General features: G+C 50.3%; 1 protein-coding gene across 1 annotated transcript in view; it reads right to left on the reverse strand.

The window, feature by feature from the left end:
* The window catches only part of CUX2 (cut like homeobox 2), a 211,514-nt gene that overhangs the window by 14,340 nt on the left and 176,037 nt on the right, over positions 1-21,137 (reverse strand). Inside the window, exons 5-15 of the mRNA XM_008142721.3 lie at positions 15,897-16,031; positions 14,218-14,341; positions 12,428-12,504; positions 11,551-11,617; positions 10,290-10,338; positions 7,377-7,481; positions 3,173-3,364; positions 3,028-3,086; positions 2,475-2,523; positions 2,283-2,382; positions 541-1,221 (exon numbers count right to left, since the gene is read on the reverse strand). Coding sequence (XP_008140943.2) covers positions 541-1,221; positions 2,283-2,382; positions 2,475-2,523; positions 3,028-3,086; positions 3,173-3,364; positions 7,377-7,481; positions 10,290-10,338; positions 11,551-11,617; positions 12,428-12,504; positions 14,218-14,341; positions 15,897-16,031 — 1,638 coding nt within the window. The remainder of the gene's footprint in view (positions 1-540; positions 1,222-2,282; positions 2,383-2,474; positions 2,524-3,027; positions 3,087-3,172; positions 3,365-7,376; positions 7,482-10,289; positions 10,339-11,550; positions 11,618-12,427; positions 12,505-14,217; positions 14,342-15,896; positions 16,032-21,137) is intronic.

The following is a 21,137-nucleotide window of genomic DNA, read 5'->3' on the forward strand; positions in this document are numbered from 1 at the left end:
TCAGCCACCACCATAGCTAACAGTTCTCAAGCAGTTACTATGTGCTTTATACTCATTTAACCCCCTTGGAGGCTGATGGATGGGGAAACTGAGGCACAGGAAGCAAGTGAGCTGCCTGAGGCCACCCCATGGGTGAAGGGCAGAGCTGAGACTCAAACTCGGGTGTTTGTGAGGTCAGAGTTTGGGCCCTTCAGATGGATTAGCCTAAAATTAAGTCTGGCACAGTTAGTGGTCACCCAGGCCATTTAATGGATGGGTAAACTGAGGCTTCAAGGTGCTTAGGGTGTAGCTGCCAGAACAGCCCCTGAGACCCAGCCTTTTCCCACCATTATTGAACTGTGCCATGAGGGCCAGATGGGGCGAGAGGGGCAGCCACAGGCCTCAGGAAGGAGGGAGAGAGGATGCATTTCCTTATTTTACAGAGGAGGAAAGTAAGGCACAGAAAGGCAAAGTCACTTGCTACAGGTCACACAGCTGGAGGCGGCTGAGCCTGGCTCTGAATCCAGAGCCGCGTTCTCAGACCCTGCGGCCAGCACTCACCTCGCTGCCGCACCTGGATGGTCCTCAGAGCCAGCACGTTCTGCTCGTCCGACAGGAACTGCTTCATCTTAATGAAAGGCTCCTTGCCCTTCACCGTGAGCTTGCGCCAGGGCTTGGGCCGGGCCAGTATCTCACTGACCGAGCCCTGTGACAGTCCCAGCACGTAGTGGCCGAACACCCGCTGCCCGATGTTGTGCTTGAGCAGCTGCTCCTTCACTTGGAACGCAATCTCCGCCGTGTCCAGCTGCTCCTCCTCTGCTCCGGCACCGGCCCCAGGCGTGCTGCCCCCGCCACCATCAGCCGGCTCCAGGCCCCCAGGAGGCTCAGGGCCAGGGGCTGGGGTGGCAGGGGCCGTGGGGGGCTTGGCGCTGTAGAAGGGGGGGGGAAACACCAGCAGGCTGCCTGCCTCTCCCTTGAAGGCGGCCGGGGGCATCATGTGCTTAGACAGCAGCACGTCCCCTGCCAGTCTCTCCCCTGGAGCCAGGCTGGGGAAAGGAGACAGTGAGAAAGTTCGAGGGCCATCAGGGCCCAGGTTAGGGCCCAGCAGGGGCTGCCCAGGGACTGGGGACAGGGGGTCTTCCGGCCCTGGTGGTGGCGGTGGCGGGAGCTGTGAAGGAGACGGATAGGGCTGCTCCATGCCCAGAGAGTCCTTGATGGAATCGTCCTCCGAAGGGTCCTCCTCTAGAGAGAGACACACAGAAGGAGAGAGGAGAGACAGACAGAGAGTAAGACAGGGAGAGAAATAATGAGAGACATACACAGAGAAAGAGACACAAGAGAGAGAGAAAAAAGAGAGGCAGAGAGAAATTACATGAGAGAAATCATAAGAGCCAGACAGACACAGAGGGAGACCGGCAGAGAGACAGAGTGAAAGACAGATGGAGAGAGAGAAAGAAGGAGACAAAGACAGAGAGAAACATACATAGAGACAGAAATCCAGAGGCAGGGGAGAGAGGAAGCGGGGAGAAGGGGGGAGGGGAAAGAAGAGGGAAGGAGAGAAGTGCTATAGGCTTCCAGTGCTGACACTGCTGTTTCTGCCAGCAGCCCCTCCCCTATTCTCAAATCCCCATCCTTCAAGGCCTGGCCCAATGGCCTGCTCTGGAGAGCCCTCCCGCCTGCCATGAAGAACATTAACTGAGCAATTGTTATAGGCCAGCACCGCCGCCTGGGGTGGGAGTTTGGATTAATCCCATCCCGCAGGAGTACCCACTTTCCCGGCACCCGCCCGACCTGTACCCGCCTCATCCATGAAGTAGGCCCCATCACTGCCCCCCTTTTGTAGGTTAGGAAACGGAGGCACAGAGTTTTGGCTGGAGCCGCACAGCTAAAAGGTCCCGGAGTCGCTGTGTAGGAAGAAGGGGCAAGAGGCTGAGCAGGTGATTTGGGAGAGAGCAATGTCTGCTGCGGGGGTGCGATGTGAATGCCCTCCTTGTCCGGTGACCTCATCCTATTGCTCATGAAGGCTTGGGTCTGCGTGGAGCCTTTGGTGATGTTAGGGGGAGTAAGTGAGCTGTTTGTCCTTGAGTGTGTGTGTGAATGTGTGTGGACATCCTGTGGGACAGCTGCCAACTGGCTTCGACATGGATGGTGCCCAGCTCAGTGCCAGGCACACAGCAGGTGTCAATCACTGTGCACCCCTTTTCTCCATCACTCTCCTGCCTCAGTGGAAGGCAGTGGTCCGTGGGCATGGAGGAGGCCAGGGACCCATCACAGCCCCAACCCGAGAACATCCCCTCCCCTACCAGGGCTGGCCAAGAGACCCGGCTTTTCCAGCAGAAACTTCTGTGCAGGGAAGAAGGCCTCCTTGGCCATGAGCAGCGAGTCCTCGGGTTTGGCCAGGCTCTGAGGAGATAAGAGGCCAGGCTGGGAGGGTGTGGTTGGTGGAAGGCTCTCAGGGGCAGCCTGTCCCTTGGCAGAGTGGCAGGGACACTCACCTGGGGGAGGCTGCAGGTGCTGGAGGCCAGCTTCATGGCTTTCAGGATGCTGCCAGAGAAAGTGGAGAGTGAAGCAGCCATGCCTCCCTGGCTTGGGGAGAGGCCTTGGGAGAGGCACTTCCACTGGCTTATCTTCGCTGACTGAGAACAACTGCCCTCACCCCCCGGACCCGCACAACGCTGGACTCATGGTAACAAGGCTTTAAGTAGGGGGCTTGTGAACTGGTTCCAATGTTACCAGGAGGGGTGCAGTGCTAATCGACTCCCAACCTGGCCCACTTGAGCTTATCTGATCAATGCATCATCCCCGTCTCCCCCCAGGCACACCACCGACAACTCGGCTGCCTTGCATGTTCTCCGACAGGCAGCTCTTGATGGCAAAGGACTGCGCATGACACCCAAAGTACCAGTGGAGAGGAGACAAGGGCATCACAAAGTGGAGTGTGGTGGGAGGGAGAAAGGTGATGGATTCTGCCAAGGGCCCTGGCCATCTGCCCGGGTGGCCCCAGCCAGGGAAGAGGGCTGGGGTCTGTTGAGCCCCACTGCACAGTACCTCAGCTCTGTTTTAATTTCTTCATAGTCAGACTGTGCCTGGAGCTTCTCTTCCAGCTTCTAGAGGAGCAAACAAAGACGATGAGGCTGGGCTGTCCTTCTGCCTGGGAATGTCCCACCTGCCCACCTGTTCCCCAAAGACCTACCTCGATGGCCTCGGACTTGGCTGTGAGCTGCCGTTCCAGGTCGGCAATCTGGTTGGCGGAGGCTTCCTCCAGCTCCTGCAGAGAGTTCTGGAGGTGCTGCACATCCTTTAGCAGCCGCAGGATCTCCCGATCCTTGGAGGCCAGGGCAGCCTCGAGCCGCGGGCCCGAGCACAGTGTGAAGTTCACCTTATCCTGAGGACAAAGGGGGGTTTTGAGGGGCTGCAGGGCCGGCCTCCCCACCTGAGTCCCAAACAAAACGGGAGATCCATCTGTGGTACGGTCTTAGTGCTGAGCCCCACAGAGCAGTCAGCTTGTTTGACAGGCCCATGGCTTTTCTCTTTCCGCCTCCGAGCCTTGTCCAGGCTGGACCTACCAGCCTGGATGCCTTTCCCTCTATTCTTGAAACTAAACAGGTGGGAGGGGAAGTGAGCAGGAAAGATTTTCTGGAGGAAGATGTGTCTAAACCGTGATGAAGTTCAAGAACACGTTAGAGATTTAGAAGATTGCTTGGCAGCGTCCACTGAAAGGGAACATATGTGCTTCCACTCATTGGTTATATATGCAGGAGAAATGCAGGCCCTTCTGCACCAAGACCTGGACATCAGGACACATGTTCACAGCAGCCTGTCTGTAATAGCCCCAAACTGGAAACCCTCCAAATGTCTAACAACAAGAGAATGTGGATAGACTATGGTATACTCCCACAATGGAATACTATACAGGAATGAAAAAGAATAATCTACAACTACTCCAACACAATAAGGATGACTCTCCCAGATATAATATGGAGTGAAGAAACCAGACACAAAGATGTATGTGTTATTCAATTAAGATCAGATACAAATACAGGTTCTGGGGGTTGGGAATATTCTACTTGATCTAGATGCTGGTTATGGGGTGTGTTCATTCTGAAAAATTCAATGTGTTGTACACTTATGATATGCACATTTTCCCTTATGTATATTACTAGAGGCCCGATGCATGAAATTCGGGCACTGGGGGGTTGGGGAGAATAGTTCCCTCAGCCTGGCCTGTGCCCTCTTGCAGTCTGGGACCCCTCGGGGGATGTCTGCCTGCCGGCTTAGGCCTGATGCCTCCGGGGGATCAGGCCTAAGCCGGCAGTCAGACATCCCTCTCGCAGTCCAGGGCTCTTGCAGTTCGGGACCCTCGCTCCTTACTGCCCGCCTGCAGGGAAGGTGGCAGGAGAAACTCCTGCCACTGCTGCTACGCTTGCCAGCCATGAGCCTGGCTTCTGGCTGAGCTGCGCTTCCTCTGTGGGAGTGCACTGACCACCAGGGGGCAGCTCCTGCGTTGAGCGTCTGCCTCCTGGTGGTCAGTGCGCATCATAGTGACTGGTTGTTCTACCGTTTGGTCAATTTGCATATTAGGGTTTTATTATATAGGATACTTCACTAAAACATTTGTTAAAACTACGACACAGCAAAAATCAAAATCATGACTCAGTAGTCAATACCATGATTCAGCAAAAATAACAAGCATGGATTAGCAAAAATTAAAACCATGACCCAGCAAATATCTGCTAGCATGACTCAGCAAAAATTCACTAGCATGACTCAGTAAAAAAAAAACCAGTACCATGACTCAGCAAAAAAAAATCACTAGCATGGTTCAGCAAACATTTGACAGTATGACTCAGCAAAAATCTCTAGCACGACTCCACAAATACCGCCAGCATGACTTGTCAACAATCCGCTAGCATGACTCAGCAAAAAAAGAACATGTAAAAATAGCATGACTCAGCCAAAATAGCTATTATGACTCAGCAAAAAGTCAATAGGGTCAGGATCAGGGGTGAGAGCTAGGGTTAGGAACTGGGGTTAGAGTTAAGGATTAGGGTTGGGGTCAGGGTCAGTGTTAGCGTGTCAGGGTCAGGATCAGGACCAGGGTCAGGGTGAGGAAGTGTGGGGCTAGGGTGTTCCCAGCAGAGGGAACAGCATAGACAAAGGTTTGGGTTTCTAAAATGGGTGCAGGATGTCTCCATTCCAGGCAGTAAGACCCATTGGTTAGACCTGACACCTTGCAGCCACAGGTCACATTAGGGGTGGTTCCTTCCTTTTCCTAATTTACCACCAGCCCCAAATCCCACTGCTTCTCTAGGTTTTAGGAAATGGTCCCTTTGTCCTAGATGAAGACAAAGAGGTTGCTGTTTGAGGGAAACTGAAGTCAGGCTGATTTTGAGTTCAGTTACAAATGAATCTAAGAAGCTTTACAAAAACAAATCAAATCAAAATAAAAACCCATCACTGCCAACCCTGGGTATTCTTCCATGGAGATAAGTGACAATTAAAACAGGAAGCGGATGCCATTAACACATTAAATTAATTAGCATCGAGTGCCACTGTTGTGCTCAGAAAAGCTCGCCCCCAAACTAGCCAAGATCCTGGTGGCTGATTAGCACAGGCATTTGCTGGGTTCCATGGGGGTTAATTAAGATCCATCAGCAAATTCTCTCTTAGGCAACCTCCTGAGCTCTTGCTCTCTCAGTCTCTGTTGTGTTCACTCTGTGTCGTGCAGACATCCAGGCACAGTGACACACACACCACCTCCTGGGACATAGACACAGGTGGACATATCAATAAGCCACAACACACACTGACACACACACCTGCCTGAATACTCATGCTGACACACACAGAGAAATACACAGGTGTCAAGGAGACATACTCATGTGGACATCACCAGACACACACAGACATGTATGTGCTCAAAAAGACCATTGCTCTTGTGGTCAAAAACCCAGACACACCAAAACCATATTAATAATAATAGTCATAGTAGCATCAAATATTAGTGAGCATAGATTGAGCCAAGTCCCATTTTAGGTATTTTACATGTAATCCTCTTAACAGTCCTATAATGTAGATCTTACTTGTACAGATGAAGAAACTGAGGCACAGTTAGAGTAAAGATGCAGTCATTTTTCAAAGGTCACAAACAGACGCACATTCCAATATTCAAACAGAAACAGACAGGGTGGCAGGTGAGGTTAAAATTATGCCGGTCACTTCAGGTTCATGGGTGGAGACAATAAATCACCCTGGGGTAGACCTGTTATATAAGGAATCGTGAATCTAATGCCTTGTCTGCAGAGATCTGAAAGTAGGCGGACCAATTTACATAAGGAACTCAAGGCTTTCTGACAGAAGAGAGATGGAGACTCCTAATATATGACACAAGGATAGGTTGGGGTGGTTCTGACTAAAATCCTTTGGCAGGAAATGATCCTGGGACCCAAAGGGACACCAACCAGGGGGAAAGAAAAAGATGCACTAGCCAACCAGGCTTAATACAGAGACCTCATGCCCTAGCCGGTTTGGCTCAGTGGATACAGCATCGGTCTGCAGACTGAAAGGTCTCGGGTTCGATTCGGGTCAAGGGCACGTGCCCGGGTTGTGGTCTCAATCCTTAGTGGGGGGGCGTGTGGGAGGCAGCCAATCAATGATTCTCTCTCATCATTGATGTTTCTATCTCTCTCTCCTCTCCTTTCCTCTCTGAAATAAAAAAAAATATATTTAAAAATAATACAGAGACTTCAGGGTTAATGACAGAAAATTGGCTCTTCATAGCGTGTGGCATTGGAATAACCGCTGGCATGTTTTGGGCGCGAATGGCTAAATATGAGCATTAACCTCAGATCTTGTTATGTATTTTTGTTTGGGTCTGGAAGGATACAGAGAACCAGCAGGATGTAGTCCCAAGCATTCACCAAGCAGTGTGAGACCAGCGGTCAACAGTGACACTTGGTGACATTCACCAAAACTGCACTGCTGCTCCATTGATCATACCTTCCCACCCCCTTGCCCTCTTGCGGGGCAGACATTTGGCAATAGGAATGATCCTCTTTGGTCTGAGTAAGTTTCTGGCATTTTTGGACAATTGGGTGTGAGGTGACCTTTAAAAGAAGATACTGAACTTCCAGTTAATCAGGATATATGGAAGCTTGAGCTTGAAAAGTTAAAAGAGCTGGGGCTGTATTTTTACCCTTAACTGTTGAAGCAAGTCGTAGTTATTGTTTAACTACACAGTGACCTTGGCAATTAAGATGCTACTCCCACTATAAGCATCAGAAACCCACACATCCGTGTGCACAATTTCGCATAGATGCACACAAACAACCCATATATTCATAACCACAAACATGGCCTTTCCCAACCTTGCCCTCTGGCTCTCCCACCATCCTTACCCCACCGGGATTCTGGGGGGAGCAGCAGGCCAGGCGGATGGAGCTGTTGACAGAGGCAAGTTGTTCCCGAAGACTTTCCACCTCCCGCTGGGCAGCCTCAGCTCTCTGAGGAGGAGAATGGGACAAATGTGGTTAAGAAGTGAATGGGGCCACAGTGGATGTCACCCTGGCCCTCCACCTTCTCCCTCCACCGTCTTAGGCATGGGCTGGGCAGGCAGGGCTGAGGGCTGAGGGCCCTACTTTTTGGATCTTGAACCCTTGACTTGGCTTTTGGTTCCCCCAGGGTTCTTGAGATTCCAAGAGGGGTCAGAACATTCCCAATCCACAAGGGTAGGAGGGAGATGCTGTCTTGATGGGATGGGCAACTTTTTACCCACTTCCAGGCCACTCTGTATCCCAAGTAAACTTCAGGCCTGTCTGGTCAGAAGGCGAGTTTGTTTCCAGCTCCCCTGCCACCTGGTGTGGAATCCTGGATGGGGCATCTGCTGAGGTGGCTTCCCAGCCCACAAGCTATTGAAGGCCCCGGGGTAAGGCACTTCCCCTCCCTGGGTCTCAGCTTTCCTTTGTGAAATGGGGAAAATGAAACACATCTACTGCAGAGACACACTGAAATACTTCTAAGTCAGAAAGAGGCGGTTTACTGAATTGGGTCTATGGGCATCTTAACTCGTCAAACATTTCTGAGAATAAAAGCCTGGGAGGAAGCATCTAAATGTTAACAACACAGCCTTGTGGCTTTGGAGAGAAATCTGTACATTGTCACTTCCTGGGTGTGTGACCTTGGGTAAGAGATTTCATCTCCCTAGCTTCAGTTTCCCTATCTACAAAATGAGGATTATAAAAACAACTACCTTCTAGAGTTGTTTTTTATTAAGTGATTTGGTAAAACACAACTCATTAGGCATTTCAGCTTGGGTGCCTGACCCATGTGTGTCAATAACTGGTTAACTTTATTAACATCAACAGGGTATGTGGGATCTTGAGTCATTACTTAAAAAATTTGAACAGCTGCAACTTTACTTTTACCCTCAGCTGGTGACACAGGGCATAGTGATTATGTTTAACTTACACACTGACCTTGACAATCAGGATGCTGTGCACATTATGTACACACAGAGGACCCCCCCCCACAAAAAAAATTATTATTTATTTATTTATTTATTATTTATTTAAATATATTTTTATTGATTTCACAGAGGAAGGAGAGGGAAAGATTGAAACATCAATGATGAGAGAGAAAATCATGGATCAGCTGCTTCCTGCATGCCCCCTACTGGGGATCAAGCCAGCAACCCCCGCATGTGCCCTTGACCAGAATCGAACCCAGGACCCTTCAGTCTGCAGGCCAATGCTCTATCCACTGAACCCAATCAGCTAGGGCACATTCTGTTTATTTTTAAATGGATTTGTTTATTTATTGTATCCTGCCTTATTCCAGAAAAGCTTCAAGTCAGTTATGTTTGGGTGTGTGGGGTTGTAGAGAAAATATTCTTGTTTCTGCAGTTAGGGCTTTCTGAGCAAATCTGACTGAAGCTTGGGATCTGGGCTAAAAGACAGGCCTTGGAAGACAATTTATGACAGATGAGCTGGTGAGAATGCCAGAGATATTTACCTCCCTGAGGGCCTGTGTTTACATTTCGAGGGGGATGAGCCCCAGACTGTGGAGACATCCCCTGGGCTATAAAGCTGGGTTTAACACCACCAGTCTTATCTGCCCCTGGAGAGAAGCATTTGCATTCCACATGCTAAACCCTGGACCTCCGCTCTTCTGTTCACCTGTGACACTCAGGAGGTAATTTATCTCCCTCCCTCAGAACAACTACCCAGATTCCAATTTGGGGGTGGCGGGGCTAGAGGGGCTAACGTATCTACAAACTCTGGTGCATTTAGGGTGCCAGCTGGTTTTTGCCCCATCACCCCATATAAGAATCGGGGCAAACTGGCATGGTTATTGCTATGTCAGTAACAGCACTGATCTGCTCTGCTCCAGAATCTGCTTGTTCACATTCAGGATATTAAAAACCTAATATGATGACATTTATTTCCTTCTCTATACTTTCTATAACGAGCAGGTTTTAGTTTATACTCAGAAAAAATAAACATGAAAAATGCTTTCTATTTAAACTAAGATCCCTTTTCTTTAGCCTAGTTGACTGGCAAAGATCTTTGAGTCTGATGACAGGTGGTACGGGGACACAGGCCCATTCCTACCTTGCGGGATGGAGTGTAAATTGGTCCAACCCCGTGGAGGGCAGTTTGGCCACATCTGCCAAATTATAAGTGCACCAATCCTTTCCCCAGCAACCCCACTTCTGGGAATTTATCGATAGAGTGCTGGAGGAGACCCCAGGTGGGGAGAGAGGGAGAGAAGCAGACCCAGGCTTGTGCTCCATCACCAACCCTGGCTCCTCACTCAGTCTTGGCTGGGAGAGACCCATGTCCCAACTTGGCCTGGAGATGGGCACTTGTGGGCTGGGATCACTGGCCAATGCTCTGCTTCCCTCCTTCTGCTGTGCAAAGACACCTAGAGAGGCCTCCTGCCTGCTGTGCAGGCTGCCTCCCAGCTTTTGCCCAGGCCGTTCCCTGTCCTGGAATGCCATCCTTTTGCAGTCTGGACTGATTTATCGGGACTCAGCTCCATGGTCCTTCCTCCAGGATATCTTTCCTGACTCCTGAATCTGGGTCAAATGCCCCTTCTCTGACTGCTGCTGCCTGGACCGTCCTATTTCTGAGTATTCTGTCTGTACCCTCGCTCTCCCTCCTCCAGCAGCTCAGACATCTCCCAGCCTCAGCACTCTGTATGGCACATAGTTCAATAAATACAGATTGAGCACAGCCCTTCCTCCCAGCCTGGCCTGAGACCCCCACCACGTGCAAAATGAGCCCCCCGCCCCCCAGCACAGGTTTCCTCACCTGATTAGCTTTCTCCAGGTTGGTCATGATCAGGCTGACTTCATCTGCCCTGAGATAGAAAGATGAGGCCCTGAGGAAGGGACTCTGGCCACCACCAGGCCCCCTACCCATACTGATACCCCCAGCCCCTGCCTGAACCCAAGGGTCTCAAAACTGAGGGCCAAGAAGGCTGCCTTCCACTCTTCTTACTGGAGAAACCAGGCTGGATGGAAAAGAACCCAGGCTGTGGGGAAATGGAAATGGGCCTCGGGACTGCAGCCTGGCCTCTCATCTCCCCCAGGGTCCACTTTCTGAAGCTGTTGCAGAGCTGCACCTCCCAGCTTTTGCTCCTACTGTGCCTTCTGCCTGGAATGCCTTCCTCAAGAGAACGAGGTCCAAAGTGTCATCCTAGGTGCCCCCTCTACTCCCCCATCGTGGCCATTTATTTACTTTGCTGCCCTCCTCTCTTCAGCACCTAGGGGGTCTGAACAGGCCTCTTCCACCTTGGCTGCCCCTCTGCCTGGTGTGGGGTGGGGGCCAAAGGAGGCCTGTGGGGAGCATTTGGTGACTATAAGCCACATATGTGCTCCGTGCATGTTCAGGGCCCTCTTCTGCACGAGCTTTTCCAATTGCTCAGAGCACACTCCCCAGCGTTCTTCATGTGGCCATCTCCTGCTCATATTTCAGGTCTCACACTGAAAGTCACCACCTCAGGGAACCCACCTCTCCCTGTTATTCCCTCTTGCTGTTCCTGTTCTTCCCTTCACAGCATTTACCATGTGCCCAGAACAGTATTGGGCATACAGGAAATGCTCAGGAGTGTATGTGAATGAATGAATTTATCATTGTACATCAGTCAGTGTCTGCCAGGGCTATGTTCTAATGTTTCCTCCAGGGACTCAGCACAGTACCGGGGAAATAGTAAGCACTAAATAAGTGTTTGTGAAATACACAATGTCTTAAATCCTGAAGAAACATTGAGTACAGAGTAATTTAAGTGAATGACACTTGGCCCTGAGGGTTGGACTGTGGAGTTGGGGAGTGGGACAGCCCCAGGAGGCTGGGGTAAGGCGCAGGTCCCTGCCCAATAGACCCAGAATGCCATTTATAGTCTGCTGTACATAAATGGCACAGCAATGACCATTGAATAGAGCTGTGTGCCTCTGTGGGGTGGGGAGCAGAGGGTGTTTAATAAAATGGGTGCCTCCTACAGAATCAGAAAGAGAAGGCATGTCTGGGAGGGTCAGAGGGGGGAGGCATACCTCAGCAGGTGTTCACTTACTTGGACGCCGCCTCCTCATCGTATTTCCGCCGCAGCTCCAGCAGCTCTGTCTGCGTGGCCTTCAGCGCTGGGAAAAAGTAAAGAGCCAGGTGAGGCTGCCCGCCCCCAGGGAAGTGGAACCCACTCCTGCAGGGCCTGGAAGGCAGAATGAGGTCTAGGGTAGTGAGGAAAGACCTTTCTTGTGGTTAGAACTGGTGACAGGTTCTAGAGGGGCTTCAAGCTGGTGAGAGGCATGTGGAGTGGCTGGGGTGGGGAGGGAGGCTGTCTCGCCCATGGTCTAGGGTCTGAGCCTTCTAGCACCCTTAGGTCACCAGGGTAGGATGATCTACCCATTGCTCATCCCCCCTGAGATCCAGACCTGGCAAGTCAGGGGGACAGGGAGGAGTAACCAAGCCAACAGATGTAAGTATATGATAATAAATGAGGGATTTCTCATAAAATTCCAGATTTCTGATGTTTCTAGGAAAATTGAAGGGATTGGCCACACTAGGCCATAAGGCAGTGCCTGGCTGGTGCTCTTTAGATAAGGCTGGGTTCTCCAGTTTGCCCCAGATCCCACCCCACCCTACTGTCTTCTCCAACATGACTGACTGGCTTAGTTGGGTGCTGGGACACGGAAGGCCTTAGATTTGCCACCCCTATTTTAATTCTAGCTCAAACCTTCTCTCCACAGTAGTATGGCCTCCAGGGACGGGGGGCTCAGTCCCCTGCTGGGTAACATAAATTTCTCTCCTTCCCTTTCCCAAACTCCCTTCTTACCCTCTTGATTCTGAAACACCTGGGCCTATGTTCATAGTGTCAGAGCCTCTCTTCCTCCTCATGGTCTGATAGGGCCAGGGTGCTGTGTGAGGGCCAGGGCCATGTGCCACATACATACCTGAATGTAGGACCTTGATCTTTTCCTCTGCCTCCCCCAGTCTGGCTGCCAAAGTGATTTGTACTTCTTGAAGGCCCCTGTGGAGAGACCGGGCCTGCTCATGCCAGCTCTGCTCAATGAATGGGTCTTGCCTGAGCCCCACCCCAGTTTCCTATCCCCTTGCCCATTCCCTGTAATCTCCACCTCTGTCTTAAATACAACACGTCCTTAAACTTGACATTTAGGCATTTAACTGCAACCACTGTTTTGCTGATATGTGGCCTCCATAATGGTTGGGCCAGTTAAGTTTCTGGCAGCATTTTTTGGGGGAGGGGCTTATGGCAGCCAGCAACTTCTCTCTGGGCCTCAATTTCCTGGTCTATAAAGTGGGGTTTCTGATGGGGTCTGCTTCAGTGGGTATTGTAAGCATGCTTAGTGTGTTCCTCAGTACCGTCAGCTACTATTACTGCCCCGGAGGCATTTCCCCCCTCCCTTTGGCAGGAGTTTGGGATGTCCATCCAGCCTATTGGGGCCCAGTTCGGATGTAATGCAAGTATCGCAGCGGAGAGAGGTCCTACCTGGACTAGTGAAGGGTTTAGGCAAAACCTGGCCTTACAGCATCAGATTCAGAGACTCTAGGGAAGGAGCCCCCTTTACCTCTGATCTCACATCCTCCCCCTCCTTCACTCTGCTCCAGCCACATTCATCTCCTTGCTGTTCCAGTACGCCAGCCTTAGGCCCTTTGCACTGGCTGTTCCCTCTGCTTGTGACACCCTTCCCCTATGTACCTGCAGGGCTCACCCCCTTGCCTCCTTAGGACTTTGCTCACCTTCTCAGTGAGGCCTCCCCCAACATTCTGTTTAAAACTTCAGCCCTCCATCTCATCCTCTTCCTCCCCCGCTTTGTTTTTCCTCAAACCCTTATCATCATCTAACACATCGCTTGTTTTATTTATCTTACTCATTTGTGTCTTCCTCACTAGGAAGTAAACTCTAGGAGGGCAGAGAGTTTTGTACCTTTTATTCACTGCTGTGTCTCTAAAACAGTGACCAGCACACAGTAGGTGGCTCTATAACTATTCCTGCTGCACCACTGTAAAAGCACCATTTACTGACATACACTCCTCTGTGTGAGTGCCAGGCTAATAAGAATGCACAGGAGTCACCTCGTTTCATTCCCATGGCAGACTAGGAGTTGATATCACGTGTGATGGTTATGTTAAGTGTCCACATGGTTAAGCTATAGTATCCATTCATCCCATCACACACTAATTTAGGTGTTTCTGTGAAGTATTTTGTAGATGTTTAACATCTACGATTAGTTGACATTAGTAAAGGAGAATATTCTCACTAATGTAGGTAGGCCTGACCTAACTAGTTGAAGGTCTTAAAACAAAACCAAGGAAGTAGTTCTGCCTCAAGACTGCAACACTGACTCCTGCCTGACAGTTTCTAGCCTGCTGGCCAGGTCTACCAGCTCAGATTTGCCAGCCCCAATTGTGTGATTTAAGTCCTTGAAAACACATCTCAATTAATTAAAAAAATCCTGCTGGTTCTGTTTCTTTGGAGAACCCTGGCTAATAAACTACCATTAGCCCCATTTTCCAGTTGGGGAAACTGAAGCTCAGAGAGGTGAGGTGACCTGCCCAGGGTGGCCACTGAACTACTGAGATGGAGCTCAAACCCAGGCTTATGTCTTCACCTCCAACTTGCATCTGGATTCCCCAGCTGTCCTGGGCAGGGGTGACTTTCCTGGTCCCACCTCACAGCTAGGTGGGGCAGCTGGAGCCTGTCTATCCCTGCCCCACTCACTTTTGTTTCTCCACCTCATTTCTCTGCAGCAAAGTTTCTGTCAGGAGGGCTTTGCTGGGAATGCTTGGGAGGCGGCTCCCCTCGGTCAGCGTGGGCCCAGCTGGAGACGTCCCCTCTCTTTGCTCTGGAGGAAGAAAAAGATGAAAAAATGCCCATTGCTGAGAGCAGTGTGACAACCAGAGCCACTTTCTGCAAATCAGATTGATCAAAAGTTGTGAGAAGAATCAATTTCCCAAACTTAGTGTTGGAGAGAGCGCAGCTGTTGGGACCTGCTGTCACCAAGGTCAGCTGGGTTGCAGCCAGCGAGTGTGCGCGTATGTTAAGTCAAGCTCCCATCATGCCAACCTCATACAGCACACCCAAGGCTTCCTTTGCTCTCTCAGACTTGTCTTTGTCTCCTCAGCTTTCCTATTTTTCTTTAAAGTCATGGTAAAATGCACTGAGTGGCCCGATTATTATGATCTCTGAACGCATAATAATCTGGCCACTCAGTGTATATCCTATATACTAAAAGGCTAATATGCAAATTGTCCCCTCAACCAGGAGTTTGACCAGCAGGCAGGCCGGCCAACCGCCCATGTACCCACCCCCTGGCCAGGCTGGCCGGACCCCACCCATGCACGAATTCATGCATCGGGCCTCTAATACACACACACTCACACATTTTGAGTGGCTAGATTATTATGCTTTTAGAGATCATAATAATCTGGCCACTCAGTGTATACTTAACATAAAATTCACCATTTTAAAGTGTACAATTCAGTGATATTTAGTATATTCACAATATTGTACAACTATTACCACCAATTCCATAACAATGTCACCACCAGTAAAGGACACCTGTCTCCATTAAACAGTCACTCCCATTCCCATCTCCCCCAGGCCCTGGCAACCACCAGCCCTGCTTTCGGTATCTACGGATTTAGGTATTGTGGATATTTCATATAAACAGAATCATAATATATATCCTTTTGTGACTGGCTTCTTTCACTATCATAATGTTTTCAAGGTTGTAGCATGTAGCAGACCTTCATGTCTTTTTTAAAAATATATTTTATTGATTTTTTACAGAGAGGAAGGGAGAGGGATAGAGAGTTAGAAACATCAATGAGAGAGAAACATCGACCAGCTGCCTCCTGCACACCCCCCACTGGGGATGTGCCCGCAACCAAGGTACATGCCCTTGACCGGAATCGAACCCGGGACCTTTCAGTCCGCAGGCTGACGCTCTATCCACTGAGCCAAACCGGTTTCGGCACCTTCATGTCTTTTTATGGCTGAGTAACATTCCATTTTTTGGATATGCCACATTTTGTTTTTCCATTCATCAGTTGATGGACATTTAGGTTGTTTCCATTTGGCCATTGTGAGTGGTGCTGCTGATAAACATTGGTGTACATGCTTTTAATTCTTTGGGGTAGGAGTGGAATTGCTATGCCACAGGGTAACTCTAGGTTTAACTTACTGAGGAACCTCCATACTGTTCTCCCCTCCCCACAGTTGATGGCACACATGCAGATGCTCAATCATCACCTGGCTATAGCAGGTGCCCAGGCAGCTCATCCCAGGGATTAGTGCATGCCTTTGGAACGGAATTTGTTATGGAGGGACAGTTTGGCTGCCAAAGACCCACAGACAAGTTGTTTGCTATGGACATCCTGCGAAGGCCTTATCAGTACCTTTAGGGCTGAGGAGCTCGGGGTTTCTCTTCCACGAAGCGTGGAGGTCTCGCAGCGGATGCCCACTGGGGTTGAAGCTGGGGGGCTGCAGTCTGTCGTCTAGGCTGCGCGTTGCCTCAAATACAGGTACAGGGTCTGCAGAGAGAGGAGGACAGGGGTGGTTGGGGGGCTCTGAGGGCTGAGGGATACCCATACTGAAGCCATGGGACCTGGCGGGTCCTTCCATGGGGAGCTGGGGTAGGGGGACAATCCACAGAGCTGCCTGGAGTTGCTCTGATGGCCTCGGGGAGCAATGTGGATTTTCTGCTTCATGAGGAAGCAGCCTTTCCCAGGCACTGGCTCAGGAAACGTGTGCTGTCCCCACAGGTGTGGGTGTCCTGAACAGCTGGGAATGGTAATAACAATAACTGTCACCATAATTGCATTTTCCAAATTCTATGATGCCATCTATGGTGGCCACGAGACTGTGTCTTGCATGCTTCCAACCACAGGAAATGTCACTGAGGAAGGACCTTGCTCTGAAATCCATCAGTCTGAGGCCAGCCTCTCCAGACAAGGCTTGAAGGCAGCGAAGATAGAGGTGGACCTGCTTCCGGGGACATGGGACTACTCCGAGGGCCCAGGACACTCCCAAGGCCTTGCCCAGCACTTCCTTAGGCTGTATGTGGTCTGGATGCTTCCACCCAGTTCTCCCAGCTCCCTCCCCATTTTCCTTCACCTACATTTCCCTAATAGCAGCTTTGCACATAGAATCTTTGGGGTACTTCTCAGTGGACTAATATACCATCATTTTTGACACATAGGGCGATTAAATAATGGCTTTTCTGGAAATGCACACCTGGATGTTAGAGGCCTCCTTAATTCCCAATAGCTAAGAAGTGAGGAATGTGCAGGCGCATCTGCCTGGAATTCTGTTCCCTCTCTCACTGTCACCTAGCGAACACTTCCTTTCTTCAGATCTAGAATCCAGCACCTTTTCTTCCAGGCGGCTTTGCTCAATTCCCCACCCAGGCAGGTACTAAGAACACCCGGATAATGCCAGGGGTTGGTGTGGCATCTTCCAGGTCACCAAGCCTGTCCATGGGAACAGGCTCCATGATGCTCCCAGCATCCCCTGGAGGCTGGCTAGGATCCACCTCATTTCCACAGATGAGAAAACTGAGACTCAGAGAAGCCAGGTAAGCTGCTAAGGAGTGGAGGTGAGATTTGAGTTGGGTCTCTTTCTCTGATGCTTCCTGTCCCAGTGGTGTGGACATTTCAACCCCAGCAGCCACAGGCGAGTGTTCATGGGGGCCCAGGAAAGCCAGGGCCTCCTCACTCCAGATCAGGGTCCTGGGTTTGGTCCACAGTCCTTTTAAAAGCACCGGAGCCCCCAGTCTTTCTCATCCTTCCACCACGTCTCCTGCCAGCATCTGCTTGGCCACTGTTCTCTGCTAAGGGGCAGAAGGATTAGAGTATGAACCCTGGAGACAGATCCTCGGGTTCTGGTCTAATCCATACTTGCTTCTCAGGATTGCTGTGTGACTTTGGCAAAAGACTATAACTCTCGGTGCCTCACCACAGAAGTACCCACTTCATGGGGCTGTGAAGAAGATCCATGCAAAGTGCTCAGCATGGCGCCTGGCACTTGCTCAGCTCAGAACAAATGGAAACCCTGGCTTTTCCTGCCTTTCTGAGCTCCAGTCACACTGCCCTTCTTCCCTCAGCCTCTCAAATGCACCTTCCCCACCCGAGCCTTTTATAGGCAGGAGCCTCTGCCAGGAACACCCTGCCCTCCCTTACCCCTTCCAGCTAGTTAATGCTGACTCGTCTTTGCACCTCCAATGTCACTTTTCCCAGGAAGCCTTCCTTGACCAGCCAGTCCTCTGATATGAGCTCTGTCAGTTGCCTGTACCTTTCCTTCACAGCATTCATTGTGCTTATAATTTTCAGTGATTTGCAAGGCCACCTAACTAACACACACTAGACTGAAACGCCACAATAAGGCAGGCACCGGGCCACATCTATATTTGCTCCTTTAATGGACCATTTGTGGATGGACGGACAGCTCGACCCAATAAATATTTGCTGGTGGAAGAAATGGGGTAGTGCCTATACCTGGGGCCTTCAGGTCTGGCTGGAACAAGGTCCCTTTCCTCCTGTCCGTTTGTGAAGGTGGCGGGAGGCTTGGACAGTGGGTGTTTGTGCCGAGGTAGGCAGGTGTACGGGAAGCCTGCCGTCTTTCCTCTGTCAGCACTCCCTCCACACCCCGTCATTAGGCAGGGCCTGCTCAGCGGGGTATGCCATTATGTCTCCCCGGGCTGATGTAATTATACATTGACATAATTAACCCAGCGAGCGCATTAGGCAGGCCAGCTAAAAATTCATCTATAATTATTTGTTGTGCGCATGCTAATGAGTTCATCTGCACTCCCTTTGTACAACACGGACAAATTAATTTACAAGTCTGGATTTTTTAATAAGTTCAAGAAAACACTTCCTATTGTGCCCTGGTTTTTGAGAAAGGGGGGAAAAGGCAACAGGCACTTGCCAGGGTCGGGGAAGTTAGATAAACACTGGAGGGTGCTGCTCCAAGCGGCCATGGAGGAGGGCTTACTCTGGTTCCAAGGAGGTGGGAAAGATCCAGCTGATGGCCACGAGCCCATCCAAGCCAAAAGCTTACACTCGGGTGATAAAATGTCATCGACCCCCTTCCGAGAGTCAGGGATTGACGTTTTGTTTCGCTTGGAGTCCCTGCAGGTCCAGGGTGTTGCCTTGTGCGCTCTGTGCAGGGGAAGCTGAGCTCAGATGGCCCCTGGAGAGGCTGGAGGAGGGGGTTGCGGAGATACTCAGACAGGTTCAGCAGGTTCCAGGGCTCTGTCTTTCACCTTCATTCATTGTTAACAGGGTAGAACACGGTGGTTAAGCTCACAGAATCTGAAGTCTAGTTTTGGGTCCAAATCCCTTGGGGCCTTGAGCCTCAGTTTCCCCACTTATAAAGTGAGAAAAACGTAACAGTGCCTACTTCCCCGAAACTATTATTGGAAGATTAAAACAGATGAGAGAGGCAGTATGATTTAAGGACCTTTGGACAGTTAGAACCTGCACTTTCTCACGTGTAAAATGGGGCAGCACATGTAAAGCGTGGTTGCGAAGACTGGGCGAGAGAACATATATAGAGACTGCACAGTGCTAGGTGCAGAGCAGGGATTGCTAAGTGTTGACTGCTGGGAGGAGGCAGTGCTCCTGGTCTCGTGGTGTTCTGGGGGCTGGCTGTCTGCAGTGTGACCTCTGTGAAACCTTGGGACAGGAATAGCCTCATATATCTCAGCAGTCCCTGGGAGATCCAGAATCCAACCGTTCTGCTTTGAATGTCACTTTGGGACCCAAAGACTCCAGCTTAGAAAGTCACACTGTGGAGGGACCTACCAGGTTCATTTGTGCAATATCCCTCACTCCAGTACACAGATGGGGAAAGTGGGGTCCAGTGACTTCACAGAAGTCTGCCAGCACATTGGTAGCAGGGCCGAAATGGCCTTGGGCCTCTTCTTCCCATTATACTGCCTCCTGGCTCCCCAGTTTGAGGGAGAGTCGGGGAGGGGTTCAGATGACTCAGCCAATGTCAGACTATGACGGATCCTAACAGCCAAAGTACTTTGAACATTTTAGAATTCATTCAATCTTCACTACAATACTGTGAGGTAGGTATTGCTGCATTCCTATTTTACAGTTAGGGAAACTGAGGCACAGGGAGTGTGTGACGGTAAAGCCTAGTATGGTAGATACTGCTACCTCCATTTTCCAGACAAGGAAATGAAGGCCCAGAGAAGAGGTGCCATGTGCCCAAGGTCACCTTGCTCAGAAGTGGCAGAGGTGGGGTTTGAACCCAGGTGACTCTGCTGTGGGCCAAGCTGCCTTGAGGTAGGACATGGGGGATTTCTTACTATTGGGTCAGGAGCACAAGACTAAGGGCTCAGTTCTTGGCCTTGCTGGTGGCTTGCTGTGTTACCTTGGACAAAGCACCAAACCTCTCTGGGCTCTGGACTCAAATTCCTATTATAAGTATATCCTGGGCACACAATCAACATTGGATGTCATCAGATAGGGGTTGAAATGAGTGCTTTGGCCCTGGGCCTACTCTTCAGAGCCGGGATGCTCAGGGAGAGTGATTATTAAACACCTTCAAGCTGAACTTCTGTTGTTTTAAAACACCTAGTTTGTGGTGTTTGGTATGGCAGCCCCAGCAAACCCATACACTGTGCTCTGGAAGCTAGATGTACAAAGTCAAGGTCTGGGCAGAGCCATGCTCCCTCCCAGCTTCTGGTGTTGCTGGCATCCTTGGCTTGTAGCGGCATCCCTTCAATCTCTGCCTCCATTGTCACATGGCTTTCTCCTCTGTGTCTGTGTCTCTCTCTCCTTCTTATAAGGACACCAGTCATACTGGATTAGGGTTCACCCTAATGACCTCCTTTTAACTTGATTATAAATGCAAAGACCCTATTTTCAAATAAGGTCACGTTCACAGGTACCAGGGGGGACACAATTCAACCCATAACATGTGGTAACTGATTAGGTGCAAATTGTGAGACAGGCCCACTACCCTCCTGCTGCATCTATTTCACCTGTTGTTCAGGGGGACAAGCTTGTTCTGTACGAGAAAGGAGCAGGTTCTGGGCTCTGATCCACTTGATTTTTCATTCCCTCCAGCTACTGAGGAATTAGGCTGTGGGTTAAGTAGGGTCCCTGCTCTGAAAAGTACACAGCAACGATGATACTCATTTCCCTGGGCATTCTCTGCTCGTTATTTCCTCCCCAGCAGTGTGGAATTCCCAGATGTGACAGGGTATGGTTAAACTCACTTCTTCCCACTTCCCCCATCTGAGAGAAGTTCACAGGGCCAAGAGCTACATTGTTGGGGGTTGGGTCAGGGAGGGAAACAATTATTAGCATCCAGAAGACTGGAACGTTCTACCAAATTATATGTATGCAAAATGCTCGGCCATGGTGGCTGGCAAATCCAAGGGCTTCCCACTTCCTCTGTCTAATGGTATTGTTCGACACATCAGCTGAATGTCACTGGCTGCTCTTACAAACAAAGAGAAATGACAAAAGATCTTGAACATGTTTGGAAGAGGTTTCTCAGAGAACCTGATGGCGATAGGGGTCTGGGAAATCTTGTTTTCAATCCTCAGTCCTCCTTTGAGGTGTCTCTGTTGGGGGCAGAATAATGCCCCCAGCCCCGAGATGTCCCATACTAACTCT

The sequence above is a fragment of the Eptesicus fuscus genome, chromosome 23, assembly GCF_027574615.1.
Source record: "Eptesicus fuscus isolate TK198812 chromosome 23, DD_ASM_mEF_20220401, whole genome shotgun sequence".
NCBI lineage: Eukaryota > Metazoa > Chordata > Mammalia > Chiroptera > Vespertilionidae > Eptesicus > Eptesicus fuscus.